Source organism: Callospermophilus lateralis, chromosome 15, assembly GCF_048772815.1.
Source record: "Callospermophilus lateralis isolate mCalLat2 chromosome 15, mCalLat2.hap1, whole genome shotgun sequence".
In the NCBI taxonomy this organism is placed as follows: Eukaryota; Metazoa; Chordata; class Mammalia; order Rodentia; family Sciuridae; genus Callospermophilus; species Callospermophilus lateralis.
This window is the reverse complement of record NC_135319.1, coordinates 82612407-82634704: the sequence shown is the minus strand read 5'-3', so window position 1 is coordinate 82634704 and position 22298 is coordinate 82612407. Positions and strand designations below refer to the sequence as shown.

At 34.8% G+C, this 22298-nt stretch overlaps 1 protein-coding gene across 2 annotated transcripts in view; it reads left to right on the top strand.

The window, feature by feature from the left end:
* Nucleotides 1-22298, top strand: part of Cacul1 (CDK2 associated cullin domain 1) — a 63310-nt gene that overhangs the window by 19893 nt on the left and 21119 nt on the right. For both annotated transcript variants that reach the window (XM_076834594.1, XM_076834593.1), the window contains exons 2-4: nucleotides 749-875; nucleotides 1618-1720; nucleotides 21521-21616. In XM_076834594.1, coding sequence (XP_076690709.1) covers nucleotides 749-875; nucleotides 1618-1720; nucleotides 21521-21616 — 326 coding nt within the window. The remainder of the gene's footprint in view (nucleotides 1-748; nucleotides 876-1617; nucleotides 1721-21520; nucleotides 21617-22298) is intronic.

The window sequence follows — 22298 nt, the reverse complement described above, 5'->3', positions numbered from 1 at the left end:
CAGCAAAATACTGATTCAGTATTTGTAAGCTCCTATGTCGCAAGGTATCTTATTTTCTTCAAGTAGCTCTTTTTTAATATTAGCATTCCATTGTTGTGAAGCAGTTGTCACCCTTGGATCTCAGAATTGTTAAGACCAGCTATTACAAATGCTTTATAATGAATGAGTCTGTTTGAAGGAATAAGGTAAGACTTTGATGTCAGGCTCCAGAACACGCACAGGTTTTCAGGTGGGCTTGTCAAGTTGCACATGGTAAGAGCCCAAGTTAGAGTTCTGGTGATAACTAAAAGGTACTTGCAGTACCATAAAGCTAAACACATTTTCTGGCAGCCTCTTTGATGACTGTTAGCAATTAGACCTTAATACCTGTAGTCCTATCATTAGGTAGATTTTCCCAGGAATATCTATAAATATTGTTGGTGTTTATTGTTTCCTAGAACCTTCTTGTGATTCACTGATAGGCCACTTATAATTGACAATGTCTTTTAAGGGTCAGCATGTTTGAAAATACTTCATTGATGGCAGAAGCTTACAGAAAACTGGGAAAGAAACCAGTAATACTTGTTTTGTTATTTTTAAAGATGGACAGATTCGTAGCTGCTTAACTTCTCTGACCAGGTATTTTTCCCTTTTAATTGAAATGTGATGGGTAGTTAATAAAAGAATGAATTTGTGAGTACAAAATTGCTATGATTTGTGTTCATTTTATGTGGCACATAGTAATGCTTATTTTACTTTTTACTTGTAGTAATGAATGTTATAACTATTGAAGATTATAAGAGCACATACTGGCCAAAATTGGATGGTGCCATAGATCAACTTTTAACCCAGAGTCCTGGTGACTATATCCCCATATCCTATGAACAGATATACAGGTAAGTCAAGATTTAATTTGCTTGGGTTTGAAAGGGTTTATTGAGGTTCAGGGCAACTTTGAGTTATGACAGCATGCATGCATGTGATATATAAAATACACAAAGTGAGACTCTTAAGTATTTATGTATTCCACACTTGTGGATTGGATGTTTGATTTATACTTTTTGATTCAAAAGTGGTTTTCAAATCAAGACTTCTGCTACCTCAGCCTGCCACATCCACCATAGATAATGAAGAAACTGGAGGTCACCAAGGAGACAAGAATGACTGAAGTGTCTGGTGTAGAAAATCAGCACAGTGACAGGAAGAAGAAATAACAACTATGTTGTTTCACACAACTAATGTACAAAGAGATTGTATTGTAGACATTTTTGTCAGTTAGACACTTTCTTTCTACTGATTATTACTTTCTTCCTTATTTTGAGATTGATTTATTTAAAAAAAAAAAACAGCAAGAGAGAACCTGACTTTTAAGGAGTTATCATATTCAGTCCCTTGGATCATCACCAGTATTGGAATAGCTAGTGCTGGAATGCACTCTACTCAAGATTATTTGCAGTTAGTGGTAATATCTTTTCCATCCAGACATTGATTGGGGAGGGCAGATTTTTTTATTAGAAGTTGTGGTCAGTCACTGGTTTTAAATCTGAATTATTTGATTAGTGGTAATATATTAAAAATGTGCTTTCACCTTAGATTAAGTGCATCTTCATTAACTTGGTTTTTTGTTCGGTTTTACAGTTGTGTGTATAAGTGTGTATGCCAGCAACACTCGGAACAGATGTATAGTGACCTGATTAAAAAGATAACTAATCACTTAGAGAGAGTTTCAAAGGAGCTGCAGGTAAAGAACTGATTGTGTTGATTTTTGTTTCTTTGGGTTTTTCTGGATGGTTGAAATTAGACTGTTTAATATTTGGGATCTTGTTCATTTTCTTATGATACAGATTTATAAATATTCCCTAGATGATTATTGATCAAATCTTTAGAGTAGATTCTTTGAAAATATGACATAAATTATAGATATTTTTAGATGGAATATATTTCAGACCTTAAGTGATCCCAGTTATTACTATGTCAACATTTTTTCAGATAAAAACCTTATTTTTCTCTTTAATATTTAGTGACTTTTATAGCATAAATATACACAATAGTTTGTATTTTTTTTCTGGAACTTTTATTATTTCACGAGTAGTTTGCCTAATTTCTTTTACTTGCCAATGTGAAAACTGAAGTCGACTATTGATAAACTTCCTGTAGTAGATAAACGGCATGCTGGCTCTTTCATTCTAGGGTGAGAGGGCTGTAGGAAATGCTCAGTTTAAGAGGCCCTTGGCCTTCTGGTCCTCACCTTTCCTGTTTACTGGCCTGCCTCAGCATAGCTTCCAGTGCTTGAAGGTCAGTCAGTGTCAGATACTACTTTAGTTCTGGTCTGGAGTAGAAATAACATGATATCTAGAAAGTCCTTTAGCAGTAGAGTATCAGGAATTGCTGTACAACTAGGAACTACTCCAATAATTGTGAAATAAAGCACATTTTCTGGTAAGTGCTGGGGTAGACTCTCACTTGGATAATGTTCCTCACTTACCTTGTGGTCTGAGGTATCTTATTTACTCCAGACAGTTGTTGTATTAAATAGGTTTTTAAAAATTATCACCAGAGCTAAATTTTATTATAGTCAAATGTATACTTTTCTTCTTACTAGTGTAAAATTGTTTGCTAGAAAATATAAAATCTTCATTTAACAGAAATATTTAGTGCCTAGGCATTGCATATAAATTGTAGATGAAACCCAAGACCTGTGCATTAAAACTTTGAATGATTGGCTTGACATCACCCAGGCCCTGGATTCTCACCTGAATCCAAGTTATTGCCAAAACCCAGTTACTTTTTACCTCTCTCTGGACTCTGTCTATTCTGGGCATTTGCCAGTCTCCTGGTTTTGATCACGTTATCTCTCCAGTGTTTTACTACAATGCTCATCTCAGCTGGTTGCTCTTCCATACTTTATTGTGTACCTTAATTCATTTAACCACTCTAAATAATGAATATTTAGTTTTATTACTAACAATGCTACAGTGAATTATTAGTCTTGTAAGTAACATCATTTACCATATCCACCTAGAGGGGCATTAAAGTGTTACTAAGTTACACTCTAGTCATGTATGTATCAGAGTGTGTTTTCCTTGCATGTTATGAAACCAAATCATTTTTACTTTTATATTAGCAGAGGAATGGTTCTTATTAAAGATTAAAACTAGATAAGGGTTATGTCTCTTTTAATGTTAGTATTTAAAAAACAAGTGTATTAATAAATGTAAAGTTAACATGATTTGGGGAGTTTAGTTATTTTTTAAGTCACTATATGTTCCACTTTGAGCTCAACAGTATAGTCCTGTTTAAAAAAAAACCAAAAAACTAGCTTCAAAATGATCTCTTTTTGTGAGATTATGAAGTCTGTAATTATTATTAAATAGCAAGAAGGAAGGTTCAAAACCTGAAGACCTGGAGCTCAACTCTGCCACTTAGCACTTATATGTCTCTTGATTAACCATGCTAACATTGTTTTGTAAATTTTCTCAATTTTACAATCAAATAGCTTTACTAAAATATGTGGTCCTTTTACACTAAGTTGTAAGGCTTTTTTTTTTTTTCTTCTGATTCCTATATGGCAAAATCTTTTTATTCTTTTCTCAATATTAAACTCATTTCTGTCTACCTATGTGAAGCCTTCCTGGAACCCTTGCAGTCTCCTCGAACAGACCAGAACAAATAGTTGGTGTTTCTTTGTTTATAATCCTGTAGCATCTTGGAAATAACAACTCTATTAGGGCAATGATTATGTTATAATTTTTAGTTTATACTGCTTCACAGGCCCCCCTTGAGGGTGGGGACTCCATCTCGTTTCTCTTTTTATCCTTAAGTGTCTGGCACAACTATAAGTCAGCAAATGTTTATGCTCAGCAGCTAAGTCTGACCTGTTCCAGTGGAAAGAGCAGCATAATTAGTGTCCTGTGATTGCTAATCTTTGTTCTTCAGATGCTTGAGCATTTTATTACTCTGTGTCATCTCTGTTTTATAGAAAGCTAAAGGTAGTTTTCATGGGGGACAGAACAGGAGTACTTGCCAGATCTCATGAGTCAGAAATGAAACGTTATATTTGGGTAAAGCCATTTTGTTTGCAGCTCTGATTTTTAAATGAATTTTTAGAGCCAAAACATAGGCATGGGATAGAGCTGCATTTGGCAGGTAATCAGAGTTTATAAATCAATGAGTTGGATCTTAAAATAGCTGCTGGATTGTATAGTTTGTCAGTTGACTTATTTATCATATCTAAAGATGTATCCTGTTGGAAATACTGAACAGTATTATATGAGATAATGTTCCATATTCCCTAGTTATTTTTGGTATTGATCTAAAATCTAGATATTATGTTTGCAGAGATTTTAATAGATTATGTTTATTTATCGAACCAAAATATTTTTAAATGACTGTGTAATCTAATTTGTGCCTCTTTTTTTAAAAAAACATATTTCTTTCATCTTGGAAAGAGTGACTTTTCCGCCACCTCAGTAACTTTAAAAAGTATTTTTTGTTATTTTTGTAGAATTAATAAAACCCTTGGCAAATAGCTAAACCCACTTAGTATTTTCCTCACTATTATATTTCACTGAATGTATATCTGTACCTTTTTCTTTATTGCTGGATTTCTTGAACTGTGATATAGTATATTTTGACTTTTTTTGTTTTTAAATATATATGTGTGTGTGTGTGTGTGTGTGTGTATTAGTTCTAGATGGACACAATACCTTTATTTTATTCATTTATTTTTATGTGGCACTGAGGATCAAACTCAGTGCCTCACACATGCTAGGTGAACACTCTACCACTGAGCCACAATCCCAGCTATTTTGACTGTGTGTGTGGGTGAGTGGGTGGTGCCAGGGGTCAAACCCAGGGTCTTAAGCGTGCTGGGTAAGCATCCATGCACTGAGCTGTACCTTCAGCCCAGCCTTCTTTTTAAACATTCTCCCTTTCCCTTTAACCTTAACTTTTTTCTCTGTCATTGTGATAATGAAATTCTGTATTTTCTTTTTCCTTTTCAAAGTCTCTGGATTTCTAATTCTGATTTTTTCAATATACAAATGAATGTAAATAGGTAATTATAGAGAGAAGATCATTTTAGCAGTTTAGTAAACAGTATTCTGATTAGTTAGAAAGCTCTGTTGAAACTTAGGAATCACCATACTGTTGGTGAGGACTCAAATCAAGACCTTCAGTTACCTGTTAAACTTGGTTTATTACTAGAAGATATTTATGATTAAGTCTAAATTCTTCTTCACCCAATTTAGTTTTTTCCTCAGGTTTGAGATTTCTTATCCATCTCTCATTCTTTTCTTGTCAGGTGTTTTAGTCATAGTTGGTATAATATTGTATTGTATTTTGCTTCTGACCTCTTTTCATTCCCATTTCTGTCATTCTCTTGACTTGCCTTTTCTTTTTTGGCTGAAATAATCTTCTGAAAATCCTAATTTTTTAGGCATACTTTCTAGTTTCCTAAAGACTCCCTGTTGCCTCTCTCAGTTAATCGCAATTGATTTCTTGGTCTTCAAAAACAAAAACAAAAAACAAAAAACTTGTTGGTTGGTTGCAAGGATTCCTGGTGGGAAGCCTGTAGCAGCTAGCACTTTTCTATTCAAATATGCAAGGTTCTTTCTTAGGAAGAGGAGTGGGTATGTAATGGATAAGACTTGGTAATTTGGATCACCCCTCCTGCTGAGAATAATGGAAAAAAACTAGAAATAACAAGGAAATTATGACAACAACAACAAAATTATAGGGCCAAGGTCTGGAAGAAGGAAATTCAAGAGGAGAGCCTAACATTTGAGTCATTTCGTTACAGGGTTACTTCTTTTGAGGAGTCTAACAGGCTGTGAGCTTTAGTAGAACTTTGGTATACCTGTGTAAATGTGGTGATAAAATTGGAAATCAAGACCTATCAACCCAAAGGATTCTATCCCACTACATATACTATTTTTCTTAGTAACTGAAACTTCATTCCTGATGAGATTAAGATGGTTTGGATTAGCTGGGTCCTCTGGTCACTTAGAAGAAAAAGTGAATTCTCTCTGGAGAAAGATAAAATTATCATAGGCTATAGTTGTTCAGTGATTTTTCATAAACAATGTCTGGCACTCAATCACAAATAACTAGCCATGGTAGGGGATTTAGGGGATTGTAAAGCTAGGAGACATGAATCGAGATAATTCATCACCAATCCTCACTTAAAAGGAAGAGATATTCCTTAGAAAAAGTTTCTCGATGAAAAGTTGGAAATTAGAAAAGGTAAGTATGTGAGTATAGATCAATATAGTTAATTTATATAATCAGAACTCATAACAGTAGTGTGTAGGTCGGAGAAAATTGACTTAAAATGTTCTAAAGCCCTTGGTTTATTCAGAAAGTATCATAGTCCTAATTTATTTTAGTCTGTGATAAGGCAAGTGTGTAGTCTATAGTCTTAGGGTAACTTCTAAAAGAACAGCACAAGGAAATGTAATTAATAAGATAATAGAGGGTGAAAATTGGATCATCTAAAAATAACAGTCAAGAAAGAATAGAAAAAGATGCAGAGAACAGATGGGACAAGTAGAAGACATAGGATAATAAATCAGCATATCACATTTTATATGAAATGTTAAAAACTAAATGTTGCATTAAAAAAAGTAAATCAGTAATCAGACTAGATGATTCTGCAACCCTCTGAAGGTTGCTAGCCTGTCTGTAGGAATACAGAAACATTGAAAGTGCAAGTTGCAGAAACATTAGCTGAAAGGAAGATGACATTGTTATACTGATATCAGAAAAAATAGACTTAGAACAAGAGGTATTATTGGCTATAAAGAGAACTTTCTATTGTGACAGAAAGTTTAGTTACTAGGAGGATAACAATTCTACATTTGTATGCACCCAATAATAGCCACAAAGATTAATAGACCCCAAAGGAGAAAATGTGACACTGTGGTGAGAAATTAATCTCTCTCTCTCTCAGCAGACAAAATAAACAAAAGACAGTAGGAGTATAGAAGATTTGAACTATATGAGTAATAAACTTGGCTTATTTAGAAGTCAGTATATGTTGATTGTAGAATACACATTTTATTCAAGTAAACCTAGGTCACTTATAAAGATGATTATATATGCTGCTCATAATGTAAGTCCTCACATATTTTAAAGAATGTAAATCATGCAGAGTATGTTCTTTGGCTTAACAACAGAATTCAGTTAGAAACTAATAGTGGAAACTTAAAAAAAAAGAAAAGAAAAGAAAAGAAAGCTTGATATGATTGAACATGTAAAACTCTACTTCCAGAAACCAACTGTGTGATAGAGAAAATTGTAGTGTCAGTAAGCACCTGTTGTGCCTATTTCCAACTGAATGATAATGTTACTACTTTCTGTCAGGCCTTGTGGGATTAAGCCAAAGTCTTTTTGGAAAAAGTCAAAACTCTAAAATTCATGTTAGAAAATCAATAACTTTTTACATTTATCTCAGGAAATTAGAAAAAGAATAATAGTAGAAATTCAAAGAGGGAATTAAATCACAATCCCTTCTAGTAGACCACAAGAAGGATAAGAGCTTTTCAGAGCACAGTGAGGAAATTGTCTTGTTAAGCAAAGGTGGATGAGCTCAGTCAGGTACCGGGTTGAAGGGGAGGCAGTATCAGCAATTGCAGGGCCTGAGGGAGTGGATGGGGGAACGTGGTGCACAGAGACTGTCCAGGAAAACCTGGACAGACTCTCTGATAGTGTATTCCAGGGAGACTGGGAGGAGAAAAGGCAGATTGGAGCCAAAATGTAAAATCCCTGAAATGTCAGGAATTGCATCTTAGAAGATTAGTGTGGCAAAAGAATATAAGATGTATTAGAGTAGAAGAGAGGAGATGTAGGGAGATGGCAATTGTGGTAGACTAGGTGAGTTACAGCAGCTACATAGTCCCTCATCTGCAGTTCCCCCCCCCCCCAAAAAAAAAAAAGTCTGAAAAAGGAATGTTTTTTCATAAATTTGGTTCCCAAACTCATGTGGTAGTAAAACATGATCTAAACACTCGAGGAACTTGATGGGAATGTTCCTATACTTTATCCCAGAAATATCAGTGTGTTGTTTCTATGCCTAGTGGGACTGGAGCATAATATAGGGCACATGTACCATAATACCTTCTAAATTTTAAAAGTTGAGAATTAAGGGTCACACATATGACTGCAGGAGTCTTGGATCAGGAACTGTGGACCTGATGGTAATAAACAGGGAAAAGGAAGTTTGGGGATGCATTTCGGAGATAATGAGACAGTGTCAGACAGTAACTTTATGGTTAGAAAGAGAGGTAGGGTTACAGGATACAAAGATCACTTTGGTTTCAATAGAAATGTTAGGAGTTTACTAGAGGGGACTTGAACAGGAAAGGATAATGATAGTAGTTTGAGAATGTTTAATTTAATAAGCAATGTGCCATATGCTGCCAGGATGCTATATGCTAAGTTCACAGAAAAAGTGGCATACAGCTTTATTTTTTAGCACCTTTTAGTGGGGAAAGGTGTAATGATAGTTTTAATAGATTGGATGTGATGGGTGATGGGATAGGAATATGAAATGAGTTGTAAGTCTTGCTAAATTTTCCTCTTGTGGAATGTCTCATATTTATTTCTGCTGCCTTCCCAGTTTAAATCCTCAGGGGTAATTGTCTGGACAGAGGAGAAGATTGCTACCTTATTTCTAGGCTCTGAACCTTCCCCAATCCATTTTGTTGAATGTGCTCACAATTTGTCACCCGTTTTCTTGACCTTTTGACTGTCTATTTACCTAAAGAGCAAACACTGTGCTCCTTAATAACTTTCAAGGCTCTTTACACTCTGTACTCAGCAAAATAATGCAGCAACAGCATTTTGTCTTTTGAAATTAAGGTGACTGTTTTTCCATCTTATGTCTTTTCTCAGTTTCTTTGGCCACCACTTTTTTCCTCCTCTCCATCTGGAAGGGAGGCATTCTATTTGTTAGGGTTTGCCCAGCTTTTAATTTACCTATTCCAGGCAGGTTTAATTAATTTTTCTTCTTTGCTTCTGTAGCACTTTCTGTTGTTACTGTAGTGCTTAGTATAGCACCTTGGTGCATATTTAATTACCAGTCAGGATATTATCTTTGCAACGCTTTGAGCTCCTTGCGGACAAGGATGCTGACTTACTAATGTTGGCTTCTTTTGGCCTGTCATAGGTTTGAATTAAGTTTAAGTACTAGGTGGATAAATGTGCTGGTCCTAGTGCTCTTGACAGATGTTTCCAGTTCCCTTCCTTCTGATACTTGGTGGGATTGTACTTCTCCAACCCATTGAAGTTTGGACTTGGCCAGGTAATTTGCTTTGACACATGAATTATGAGTGAAAGAAGAGTATGTATCCAGGGCTGGTGTTGTGGCTCAGAGGTAGTACGCTTGCCTAGCAAGCGCGAGGCCCTGGGTTCAATCCTCAGCACCACATAAACACAAATAAAGACATTGTGTCCAACTACAACTAAAAAATAAATATTAAAAAAAAAAGAAGAGTATGTATCCAAAGAGCCTTTAGGATCTGCTCTGCCACCGTGTTCCAGATGGCAGAGGCTCGCTTCCCCCTGAGAATAACAGAACAGACCCTCAAGAGAGGCATATCACAAGAGTGAGAGAGAACCCATGCTATATTTTTATTAATCTATTTTTGGAATGCATTTTTCATTTCATACACCCTAAACCTTTTTGATATATTATTGCTTGGTGTGGTTTTTTAGTATAGTCACAAAGTTGTAGAGCCGTTACCACTAATTTCAGAATATCTTAATGACCTAAAAGGAAACTTAGTACCCATTAGCAGTCACTCCCTATTCTTTCCTTTCCTCAGACCCTCTCAACCACTAATCTGCTTTCTGTTTTGTGGATTTGCCTACGTTGGACATTTCATGCAAGTGGAATCATGTGATATATGGCCTTTTATGTCTCACTTAGCATAATTTTACAAGGCCCACTCATATTGTAGCATGATTATCACTTCATTCCTTTTTTTAATGGCTGAATAATACTCCATTGTGTGGCTATATCACATTTTTCTAAGCTTTAGAAATCACTGGGATTTTGATGTGGTTTGTTTGTTTCTTTAAGTGATACAATAAGTATTTTAAATGACAACATTTAGAATATACTGTTTTGCCCCACTATAATGTGGGCAGTTGAATTTAATGGGTCCAAAATTTTTTACTCTTAAAGCTGTCTTAATGACATTCCCACTGTTGACTTTCCTTTTTTAAATATATATGTCTGAATTGAGAATCCACTGAAACAATTGGGAGGCATCTTCCCCAAGTAACATAAATAAATTTATTGTACATCTTAATGCATTTTATTGAATTTAGAGTATATTTTCACTTTCACCAAATAAATATTTTGATTTTGATATAATAGTTTTACAGTCAATATCCATTAACAAGTGTTTTTTTTTTCAGTGTTTTGGAACTTAATACTTCATTACCCTAAGTCAACAGTGTTTCAACAGAGACTTGGTTTTCAGGCCAAGATAATAACATTCAAGTGTGAGGAAAAGCACTGAGTTCAGGGTATTATGAGGAGGAGAGACCACAGAAATGGAGGAGAAGGAAAATGCTAGAGGTTTTTAGCTTCAAATGTGGCTGAATTTATGATAACCTAAATAAGTATTTGTCAACTGTTTAATTTAGAGGAAATTAGCTAATTACATTTAAATCCTTTTAATAAAATTAATTTGATGTATTTTAAGCAGAATATATCTTAGCTTCAAGTTAAATATATAATTTGGCTCTCAAACCAATTAGTAATGGAAGTTAATGGAAACTAAGCCAGAATTAGTCAATATTACTATCTATGATTCAGTCTTTACAGACAGCAGATTGCATACAAAAGCTCTGCCAAAGGGCTGGTAAACCGAATGTCTCAGTATTTAAAATTAGTATTGCTTTGCTATCTATTTTCTATCCAGTGGGTGGCAGTGTAACTCAACCTAGTTGTCTTGTTTCATGGACTTTGAAATTTTTTGGTGGGTGTGTTTTTAAGGCTTTAATTTCTATATCTTTTGAACCAGAAAGTGTTTTAAAAAAGAAGAAAAAAATCACTTTCTTCCCTCAAATATACTATTTACTATTACTCCTGATGAGAGAGAGAAAAATTTAAATAATAAGAAATTGCCTGGTATCCTTTTTTCATAGTTGCAAGTAAAACAAATATCATTCAAGTCTTCACTTGTGTCTTGAGTTTTTCTGGATGATTTTTTTGGAGACCTATTTTTAAATCCAAACTAGAACCTCAACTATTGTTACTATTGTTCTCATCTCAGAGAATCTGCTAGTGAGAGACATCCTGACCCTCAGTCATTCCATCAGATCTCATTCAGACCACAATTTTAATGTTTACTGTCAGCCTTTGAAGCCAGGGACTGTGTTGTCTTTCACATGTGCCTTCATAGGGTTTGACAAAGACCAGCCCTCAAGTAGAGATTCAGTAAAGTAAGTCTGTAGAAAGCCTGTTGCTTTATAGTGGAAGTGGATTAGCCGCGTCTCCTTATTCTAGTTGAAATAGTATCCTGAGTTTGGAACCCCCCACCCAAAAAAAAAATTAAATGGAATTTGTCATTAACAAGAGAGTAAAGTCACTTCAATAATGGGAAGTTGTTTGCATTTGTTATCAGAGTGTACAGAGTAAAATTATGAATTGTACTTTAAAAAATATTTGTTTGGGGAAAGTGCTGTGTATTTAAATTTCAAAAGATAAGGAAGACTAAGTACATAAGCATAAAGTAGGAAGTTCTCAAGTGTTATCAGCTCAAATGTATAGAAAAGGACACATCTGATAGTCTCTCTGGTTTCTGTGGATGTTTTCTCTATTAACTAATCCTTCAGTCTTTGTAACTGTCCCATGTCACCCAGATAGTTAAAAGCTAGATTACTTCATGCCTATGCGGATAAGCTACAAGAATCCAGGATCATAGAAGCCAGGCTTTAACTCATTTTATTATTCAAACCCAAATAGTATTTGGAAATGAGTAAGTCTTATATTAGAAATCAGAACAGTTTTCCATATAGTGGTAGTAACAAAAATGGCACTTAAGTCAGAGCATTGAGACTAAGTGAAAATAGCAAAGTCTTCTGCTCTCTTTTGCTAGACACACTTGGCTTTCTCTATGTAGGCTTTTATTGAAAACCATATAGCTTCCTTTAAGAGTATCTAATGTCGTAAGTATTTGATATTAGGAAAGGTTTGTTTACCTTCTGTATAACTTATATATTTTTTGGACATTGTTATACAGAAATAATACCTGTCCAGCAAGAATGGGAATGCAGTGAGAATGCAATCTCAGATGTATTTGTCTGTTTAGGAAGAAATTCCATTTTTATATAGTATATCTGTAAGCTTCATTACACTGGGTGTTACTTTTAGAGCCCCGACAGGTCTGCCCATGGCAGTATCTTATTCTCAAAATGATGGGATAAGCTAGTTAGACTGAAACCATATTATACACAAGTTGTTTTTGCCAAAGTTAGTCTTATAGGGGCAGATTTTTTTTTTTTTTTTAAAAGGAATACCTAGTTTGATTCGGAAAATATGAAGAATCTGTGAGATGGCATCTGGGTCCACTTGTACAGTATACAAAATGCTGAAGTTGTCCTTGGTAATTTAGATATCAATATTAAAATATTGTGAAGAAATTATTTGAGAATGTTTAACATTTCTATTTCAGCTTTTTGTTTATTTTTTTTTTCAAAATGGTTTTGATTTCTCTGCTGAAAACTGTCATCTTTTTGTGAGTGTTGTTTATTAGGTGTGTGAGCTTTCTGTCACGATGATAAAACAGGACCTGAGAATATCAACTTAAGAGGAAGAAAAGATTTATTTTGGTTTATGGTTTCAAAGGTTTCAGTTCATGGTCACTTGGCTCCAGTAAGTCTGGGTCTGTTGTGAAGCAGAACATTATGGTAGAGCAAAGCAGCATGGCGACACAAAGAGAGGCACAAAGAGAGGAGAAGAGGGAGAGGACAGGATTCAGGTCCCAGTATACCCTTCAAGGCTGCCCTTCACTGACTTATGTCCTCTAACTAGGCCCTGCCTCCTAAAGTTCCCTGTCTCCTAAGAGCTCCACCAGCTAGGACCAGGCCTTTTACATATAAGGCTTTGGGGACATTCCAGATTCACACTGTAACACTGGGTCACTGTGTATATCAATCACAGTTATTTTAAAAGGCTCTGATAATTTCATCACATGAGCCTTTTTGCTTCTGGACTGTTGAATGTTTAATTCTAGACAACAGATTGTAGGGTTTATTTTGTTTGTTGGTGTTTCTTAGGATTTGATTGAATGTTAGATACTGTGTTTGGAAAACCAGTATAGACCTGCTTGCATGATACTTATGCCTAGAAATAGGTATGCCTGTCTTCTAGCAGGCTGATAGTGTGGAGAGTTAAATCTCACTGTCAGTAGTTGAGTTGGGTTTGAGTTCAGTTGTTGCTACAACTTCTGATTGCAATGGGTAGTTGTTATTGTTGGTGCTTCTGCCTCAGTCGTAGGTAGTACTTGTGTCCCTGAGCTTGGCTTAGGTGGGGGTGCTGTGTAAGTGCTCCCACCTTCCTTCTCCCCATCATAGTTGCAGATGGCTTTTTCTCCTCAGTTGAGAGTCCTGAACAGGGATTGGTAGATTTTAGTAAATAAATATCTTCATCTTAGGTGTCTAATTAGCTGGAAAAAATAATTATTTCAGTGAATCAGCTTTTTCTCATAATTAAAAAAAATGGTGGCAATCATATTCTCTTAGATTTCTGCATTCTAAGCTGAGGTAGAACCTCATGGTACATTTTACTAACTTTATAATCCCTGAATTTGATATTGGTTAAGAAGCTGTTAAATTTAAAAGAAAATTCACCTTAGTCTAATGACGAGTGTTAGGATGTCATTGGACCCTGTCTTTCTAGTCACAGTCTGGTCTGCGTTTGATGACCTCTCATTGTGCATTGGATACCTTGTGCTGCATGGGTAGGGCCTGCCCACCTGCCTGGGATCTCCAGACTTCCTTCCCACAGGGCTTAAGAGGCCTTAAGTAGAGGCTTCCAAACAGCTGCTTGGACAACTGTTTACAGCATCCCTTATGTTCTCATTAAAAACAGGAACCTCTGAAAAGTTTCAGAGTCAAGACATTATAGAGTATGGCCCAAACACTTCAGATGGTTTGCAGAGTGACGATCTTTGAGGTCCACTTTTCTGTTGTAAATATATCTTCTTCCTGAACCTTGTCTCTTTTTTTCTGAGGCAGGGATTGCAAAGTATCTTAATGTTTGGTGTTGCTAAGATGGTGTTGCTGAAACCCCTCAACACCTTTGCACCATTGCAGTATTGGTCTGTGTTTAGAAGAATCTGCACAAACCTGGATACCATAAACAACAAGGAGCAGCCTCAGCAGCCAGTGGTGAGGGACTGAAGAAGACAATGATGTGTCCAAACAGTTGGTAAAGTTTTGTTGCAGAAAGAACTTAAACATGGGAGAGATGTTGGTGAGACTTAGATAAGCAATTAAAGCAGGCTTCAAAATAATTCATGTTTGTTGAAAGATAGGCACACAACAAAACAAAAAATGCACAAATGTTAATGGTAGTTATCTCTAGTGTTGGTAGTGATTATTTTCCTGTAGTTAAATTTGGGCGGGGGTACCAGGAATTGAACTCAGGGTTATTAGACCACTGAGCCACATCCCCAGCCTATTTTCTATTTTATTTAGAGACAGAGTCTCACTGAGTTGCTTAAACCTCGCTTTTGCTAAGGCTGGCTTTGAATTCATGATCCTCCTGCCTCTGCCTCCCAAGCTTGCTGGGATTACAGGCATGCACCACTGCATCTGGCTATAGTTAATTTTTTTTTTTTAACTATTTAAAATTTCAGTGAACTATGTTACTTTTTCAAAGGTTTATGTTAGTGACCTTGTTATGTTTATTAGGTCCCCTTTACTTCACTTGAACAGACAGATGTCTTTTATTTATTTGAAGATAACCAGAATGCTTTTGTTCAGATTAAAAAAATATATATTTAAAGCTTTTTTTATGCTTCATTTTGGTGTGGGATAGGAGGGTAACTGAAGGGGGATATGCATAGGAGAAGGATATAAATATGAACTTGTGGAACCTGTTTATATTTTATATCTATAGTGTTCAATTAGCCACTGTTAAAAGTTAAAATTTATTAAAGTGAAGTAAAAAATTGGTTTATTGGTTTCATTAGGCATATTTTAAATGCTTAATAGGCATAGATGGTAGTGGTTACCATATTGAACAGTAGAGAGAGAGTTTCATTGGGTAGTACTGACCTAGATCTTGGTGTATTTAAGGTTCTTGGCTAGTAATGTTACTTAACTAAGTTATCCTCTTTTAAGATTAACATACATCCAGTGAGAGGGACTAGCCATCCAAATTTCCTTATTTAGCTTTAGATAATAAAGGTGATAAGCTTTCTTTTCCCTTCCTTCCTATGACAGTATGGTGTGTGCATCAAGTCAGACCTTTCCTTTCTTGCTTTAAGGCATTTCTCATGCTTACCGATACACTGTGAAGGTATACATTTTTCATTGTATTTAATAGATTGACTTACTTTAAAATAAACACTAAAATTATCTTTTTATATAATGATGCATATGATTAGACAATATATGTTCTTCAGGATCCTCTGAGATACTGAAACCCTTTCAGAGGGTCAGAAGAATCAATTCTTTTTCTACTTTTATTTGGATATTATTTGTGCTTTCTATTATGTTGACATTTAAACTGATGGTGCAGAAGTAGTGAGAATAAAACTGTGGGGCCTTAGTACAAATCTTTACTTCCATGTGTTTGTATTAGCCAGAAAGGGTGTATGTGTGTGGAAAAGCCAGTTTTACTTACATGAACGCCTAGATGAAGCAGTGAAAATTATGACTAAAGAGTATTTTTTTAAAGTATATCAATGTGAAGAAATGGAAAACCACCAATGTCTAGTGGTGGTTTTGAGAAGAAGCCCTTGTATAGTTATATGAGTTTTGAGTAAACTAGCACCTGTCTCGCTCTGCCCCATGAAATACCATTTTTACTTGAATGACTGACAAACTGTGGTTATTTAGACTTAGGTATTTGACCAACATTTTCTCAAAAATGGGTGGAATAAGTCTGTTCAAGGAAAATAATGGACAATATTTATGGCCAATATTAGAATTTTAGTTTATCTACTGCTGTGAGCTTAATAACTTCTGAGTATTTAAAAAAGACTTAGCTGATGAGATGGTGGTAATATTAAAAATGTGTCCTCTTTTTGATATTGTATAATGAAATGTGCCTTCAGTTACGAGATTTGTACAACTCAGTGAATCAGTCTTTTTCAAATGACCATTGTATAATGGTAGAAAATAGGTGTGTTAAAAACTGTTCAAGGTAGAAAATAAAGCAGAGTTTTAATGCAATTAAGTATAACACTAAAAATGAACCTGTTGAGAAAGAAATTAGGAAAATAATCCCATTCACAATAACCTCCCTCCCAAATAAAATACCTTGGAATAAATCTAACCAAGGAGGTGAAAGACCTTTACAATGAAAACTATAGAACATTGAAGAAAGAAATTGAAGAATAAGGAAGATGGAAAGACCTCCCATGTTCATAGATAAGCAGAATTAATATTGTTAAAATAGCCATTCTGCCAAAAGCAATATACACTGTGATCCCTATCAAAATATCAGTGACATTTTTCACAGAATTGGGGATGTCCTAAAATTCATTTGGAAGAATAAAAGACCTAGAGAAGCCAAAGCAATTCTAAGCCAAAAAAGCAGTGCTGGAGGCATGACAATATATGAATTCAAATTATACTACAGAGCTGTAGTAACAAAAACTGCATGGTACTAGTATAAGAGCAGAGAACAGTAGATCAGTGGTACAGAATAGAAGACAGACAAACCCACACAGACAATCATCTCATTCTTGACAAAGGTGATAAAAACATACATTGGAGAAGAGAGAGCCTTTTTAACTAAGTGCTGGGAAAACCGGCTATCCATATGTAGAAGAATGAAATTAGATCCTTCTCTCTTACCCTGCTCAAAAGTCAACTCAAAATGGATCAAAGACCTAGGAATTAGAAACTGGAGCTCCTTGTAGAAAACACATCAATATATAGGCACAGGCAACAGTTTTCTCAGTAGGACCCCTGAAGCTCAGTAAATAACACCAAGAGTTAATAAATGAGTTGGCATCAAGTTAAAAAGCTTCTGCACCTCAAAGGAAACAATTAGGAATGTGAAGAGAGAACTGGCAGAATGGGAGAAATTCTTTGTCAGCTATTCTTCTGATGGAGGGTTAACATCTAGAATATATAAAGAATTCAAACTCAACACCAAACACCCCCCCCCCAAACAAAAAACAAAACAATAACTCACAAACCAAAAAACCCAGTTAATAAATGGGCAAATGAACTAAAAAAGATATTTTTCAAAAGAAGAAATACAAATGGCCAACAAATACATGAAAAAAAAAAGGTTTCAACAGTTAGGGAAATGCAAATCAAACTATACTGAAATTTCAACTCTAGTTAGAATGGTAACCATCAAGAATATGAACAGTAATATATATGGGAAGGATGTGGAAAAAAAGGAATACTTTTACACTGTTGGTGGGATTGTAAATTAGTACAGCCACCATAAAAATCAATACAGAGGTTTCTCAAAAGACTTGGGTTGGACCTACCATATGTCCCAGCTATACCATTCCTCTGTATTTATCTTAAATAATTAAAGTCATCATGATATAGGCATACCCGTATTTATAGCAGCACAATTCACAATAGCCAAACTATGGAACCAGCCTCGGTGTCCATTGATGCATGAAGGGATAAAGAAAATGTGGTATATATACACAAAGAAGTTTTACTCACAAAGAATAATGAAATTAATGTCATTTGCAGGAAAATGGATGGAACTTGAGAACATTATATTAAGTAAAATAAGCCAAACTCAAAGTCAAGGGTTGTTTTTCTGTTACATGGAAGCAAGAAAGTAAACAGGAAAAGAAATGTTGGGTTGGAGGAGGGTCTCAGAAAAATTGAAGGGGGAGGATCAGTACAGTAGAGGAAAGGGACCAGGGAGAGGGGAAAGGGTGAAAAGTGGGGTATGGTATTGGCTAAATGACATTGTTATATTGTGTGCATGTATGAATATATAATGAATCCTACCATTATGTGCAGCTAATAAAAATATGGGAAGTTAAAATTATACTAACAGTTTTAGATTTCATATGGCAACTAACCTTTAAGAAACTACCACTAACCAACTTTCAGAAAAAAATATAATTATCTGGAAAGACTATTTATTAAAATAAGCCTTTTCTTCCCCTCTACATATCTGTATGAGGCTAAATTTTCTTCATTTACTTCAAGATGACACATGGAGTTGATCTAATACTGAAGCAGATATGAAAATCCAGGTGTCTTCTTAAACTAGCTCTAACAAGACTTGCAAAAAATGTCAGAGTAATGATACTTTAATTGAATTTCCTTTTTGTTTTGTGTAAGTAATTTTTAATAAAAATGTTAAGATGTGGGGCTGAGGTTGTGGCTCAGGGGTAGAGCGCTTGCCTTGAACACGTGAGGTGCTGGGCTCGATCCTCAGCACCACATAAAATAAGTAAATTAGTAAAACAAAGGTAAAGTGTTCATGTTCAACTAAAAAAAAAATTTAAAAATTTTAAGATGTGAGGTAACACATGTTAAGATATAATAATAATCTCATTATTATTGAAAGATTAGAAAGAATTAATACATATTTTTAAGGTCTTATTTATTTTTGAGGTGGGACCTCACACTGCTGGGTTCAGATGATCTTCCTTCTTCAGCATCCCCAGTACCTCAGACTACAGGTGCATACCACTATACCTGACTAAATTTCTCATAGTCATCCATAGAACTCACATGTCAAGAAAAGCTTTTTGGACCTTGAGTTATCTTTAAAAGTGCAAAAGATTTCAAAGAACAAAATATTTGTGAATTCTAGAATAACACTGACTTCAAGATACATTGTTAGGAAAAGTGTGGATCAGTGTGGTTTCACCTTGTATTTGTGCCACAAGAGCTATAAATGAAGCACTGATTTTCTCGTATGGCATGAAATTCTCCTGGAAGGTTACAAAAGAATTAAGTGGTAGTTGCTTCAGGGAGAAAGGAGTTAAAAGTAAAACTGTACTTATCGGACAATAATGGTATCCTAATTGGAACAAGTTATACTTACTCTATGTATGTAAATACTATTTTCAAAATATACTGTCATGTGAAAAGAAAATAAAACCAATTATGAATGTTAAAAAAAAAAAGTAAAACTCTAAACCCATTTGAACTAATTTTAAACCAAGTGAATGTATAACCCCCGCCCTCAGGCATGAACACATGTGAAAGAAAAAAGCATTTCCACTCAGCTATGTTATTCATTTCAGAGAATCTAGGCATATTATGAAAAGTTGGGGCAACTTTGGAATAATGATTATTAGTTTTTCTGGCAGCTTGCTTTTTCTTGTTTTATTTGAGAAAATAATTTAATGTCCAAGCCAAATATTGTTATGTTGAAATAATGTAAATCAACTAGGTAACAGTTAATGGGGCCTGAGGTATGCTGAACTTAAATTTGAAGGAAAATAATTTGGATAGACTTTTTAAAATGGCATTCATTTCTAGGTTTCTGGAAAAGTTTGAGTTTACTTTAGAAGACTTAAAATTTCTAGTCTTGTCATTTAAAAGGTTTTGAATAAGTGCTGCATGAAATGTGGAAAGAAAGTAAGTATTCTAACATTGATTCAATACAAAAAGTACTTTTTAATACTCAGAACCTTTGAGGCTTTGGGAATTCTTGAAAAAAATAACTGAGGAACTCAATTTTATTTGGGCTGCCTGCTGTTAAATGTGCCTTTCGATCGGTGCTCTTATAACTTTTGGATAAAATGTCCTTTTAGGAAAAGGGAAAATTATTTTAATGTAATAGCTTTTAAGATTTTCTTTTCTCACATAATACTTCTAAATTTATTTCTTTGAATGCTAAAATATCATTTCCAGAATTCTTTGAAGCAGTTTAAAAGATGATATTGTGATTGTTTTATTAATGGTAGTTTCAAGTTTGCCTATAATATGGAACCATTTTAATGCTTTTTAAAATGTTAATAGATCTTTCTAAAGAATTGGGCCTGTGTGAAGTTAATTGGAAACGAGTTTTATTTACTCTTCCTAGTTATATATACATGTACAGTAAGTACTTGACATTTTCCTAAGCACTTCCACATGATTTTCTTTGATTCTAAGCACATCTTGGAAGTAGCACAGTTGGTGTTTTTTCTATTTAAAATGAAAATTGAAATTCAGAAGGCTAAATGATTTGGCAATGCCAGATAGCTTTGTTAAATAGTGAAACAGGGATTTATATTTAAAAGCCACAGATGGATGATTTCACCAAGTCCAAGTTTGTTTCTTTTGGTACTGAGGATTAAACCCCAGGGGCGCTTAACCACTGAGTCATATTCCCAGCCCTTTTTTATATTTTATCTAGAGATAGTGTCTCACTGAGTTGGTTAGGGCCTCACTAAGTTGCTGAGGCTGGCTTTGAACTCATGATCCTCCTGCCTCAGTCTTTCAAGCCAGTGGGATCACAGGCATGTGCCACCATACCCAGCTCCAAGTTTCCTTCTTACTGTTCTGGAGGCTGGGACATCCACTGTAAAGTTCTAGTTGATTCAGTGCCTTGTGAGGATTCCCCTCTTGGCTGAGAGATGGCTGTCCCCTCAGAAGCCCCCACATAGCCAGTCCTCTGAGCCATGTTGAAGGAACAAAGGTAAGGAATATCGAACTCTTTGGTGTTTCTTCTTGTAAGGACACTAATTCTATAGGAATAGGGCCCCACCTTATGACTATATTAAGTTGGAAGTACTCTCTTGATGGCTTTGTGACTTGATATTTTGTAACAAGGAGAGTTAAATAGGAGACATGCATTATAACTTTACTACTTTCCAGAGCTGCAGATATATGTGGAATATTTAGTTCCTGCTTTCTCTAATAATTTTATAACTGGTTAGCTTCAGAAGCTGTTTAGAACCCAGCTGGCATAGAACTTTAAATGTTACTCTATTTATTTCTAATAATGTATTGAGCCTCTACTACTTTCTTGAATCTCATCCACCCATCCAGTGGTTCATATAAAAAATGTCTAAATAATTCAATGTTAATTTTTCAAATCATACTTCATTTTCACTGCACCTTTTTATGAGAGCAGGCCTTTTAATTAACGTGTTAGGGTTATATGATTTTTAAAGATAACTAAGCCAAAGCTCAGTTTTACATAGCAGCCTTTGAAAAAAAGTCTTAACCAAATTTCAGAGTGTAAGTAAGTGTCTCTCCTTTTCTTTCTTGTGAATCTCAGTATGAATTTTGGATTCCTTTGAAGCCTGTTTGCTTTTCAGATTATGGTTGTTTCTGCATTCTGTAGCATATGTATAACTATGTGTGGAATATCGATCTTAAAAATGGTTTGCTAGAACGATCACGTTTGTATTCTTTCTCACAGGCCAGCCCTCCAGATCTCTATATTGAAAGATTTAATATAGCTCTTGGACAATATATGGGAGCATTGCAGAGTATTGTGCCTCTTTTCATATATATGGTAAGTTTGAGTTGTTTTCTCCTTTCCAAAAGAAGCAGAGTTAAACATGTTCCAGCTTTTTTTAAAAAAACTATTTTGTGGAATTTTCATATTGTAAAATGAAAATTAATTCAGTAATGTTTAATAATTGTTAACATAGAAGAATTATATATTTTTCCCTTTTTCTGTTTTGAAATTCCCTAAGTAACAATTGCTTGAATAGTCACCTAGGCATTAGTAATTAGCAGTTATCCAATGATTGTATTCATTGAATTTCTGGTCATGTGGAATGGACTGTGCTTGGTCCTGGGAAAATAAAAGTACATAAGATTTCTTGTCCTTAGAAAGCAGTTAAGACATGTATCTAAAAATATGATGTATGAAAAATGCCAAGTTAAGTCATCCATAAAAAAGTGGAAAAATAAAATGCTTCCAATCTGATGTTCTCTTTTGCTTGGAGAGTTATGCCAGAAGTATAATTTGTAGACTGTAACTTGTTGATTAATTTCTTCCTTCTTTTAAATATAGAATCATTTAATGTTAGTGTTCCTAAATGGGGAGAGCCCTAGAAATCATTATTCCAACTCTTTGCTAGATTAGGGAATGGGATATTTGGTTGTTTCTGCATTCTGTAGTATATATATTGCTGTGTATGGAATATTAGTCTTAAAAGTGACTTATTCTTCATAAAATGTACTTTATT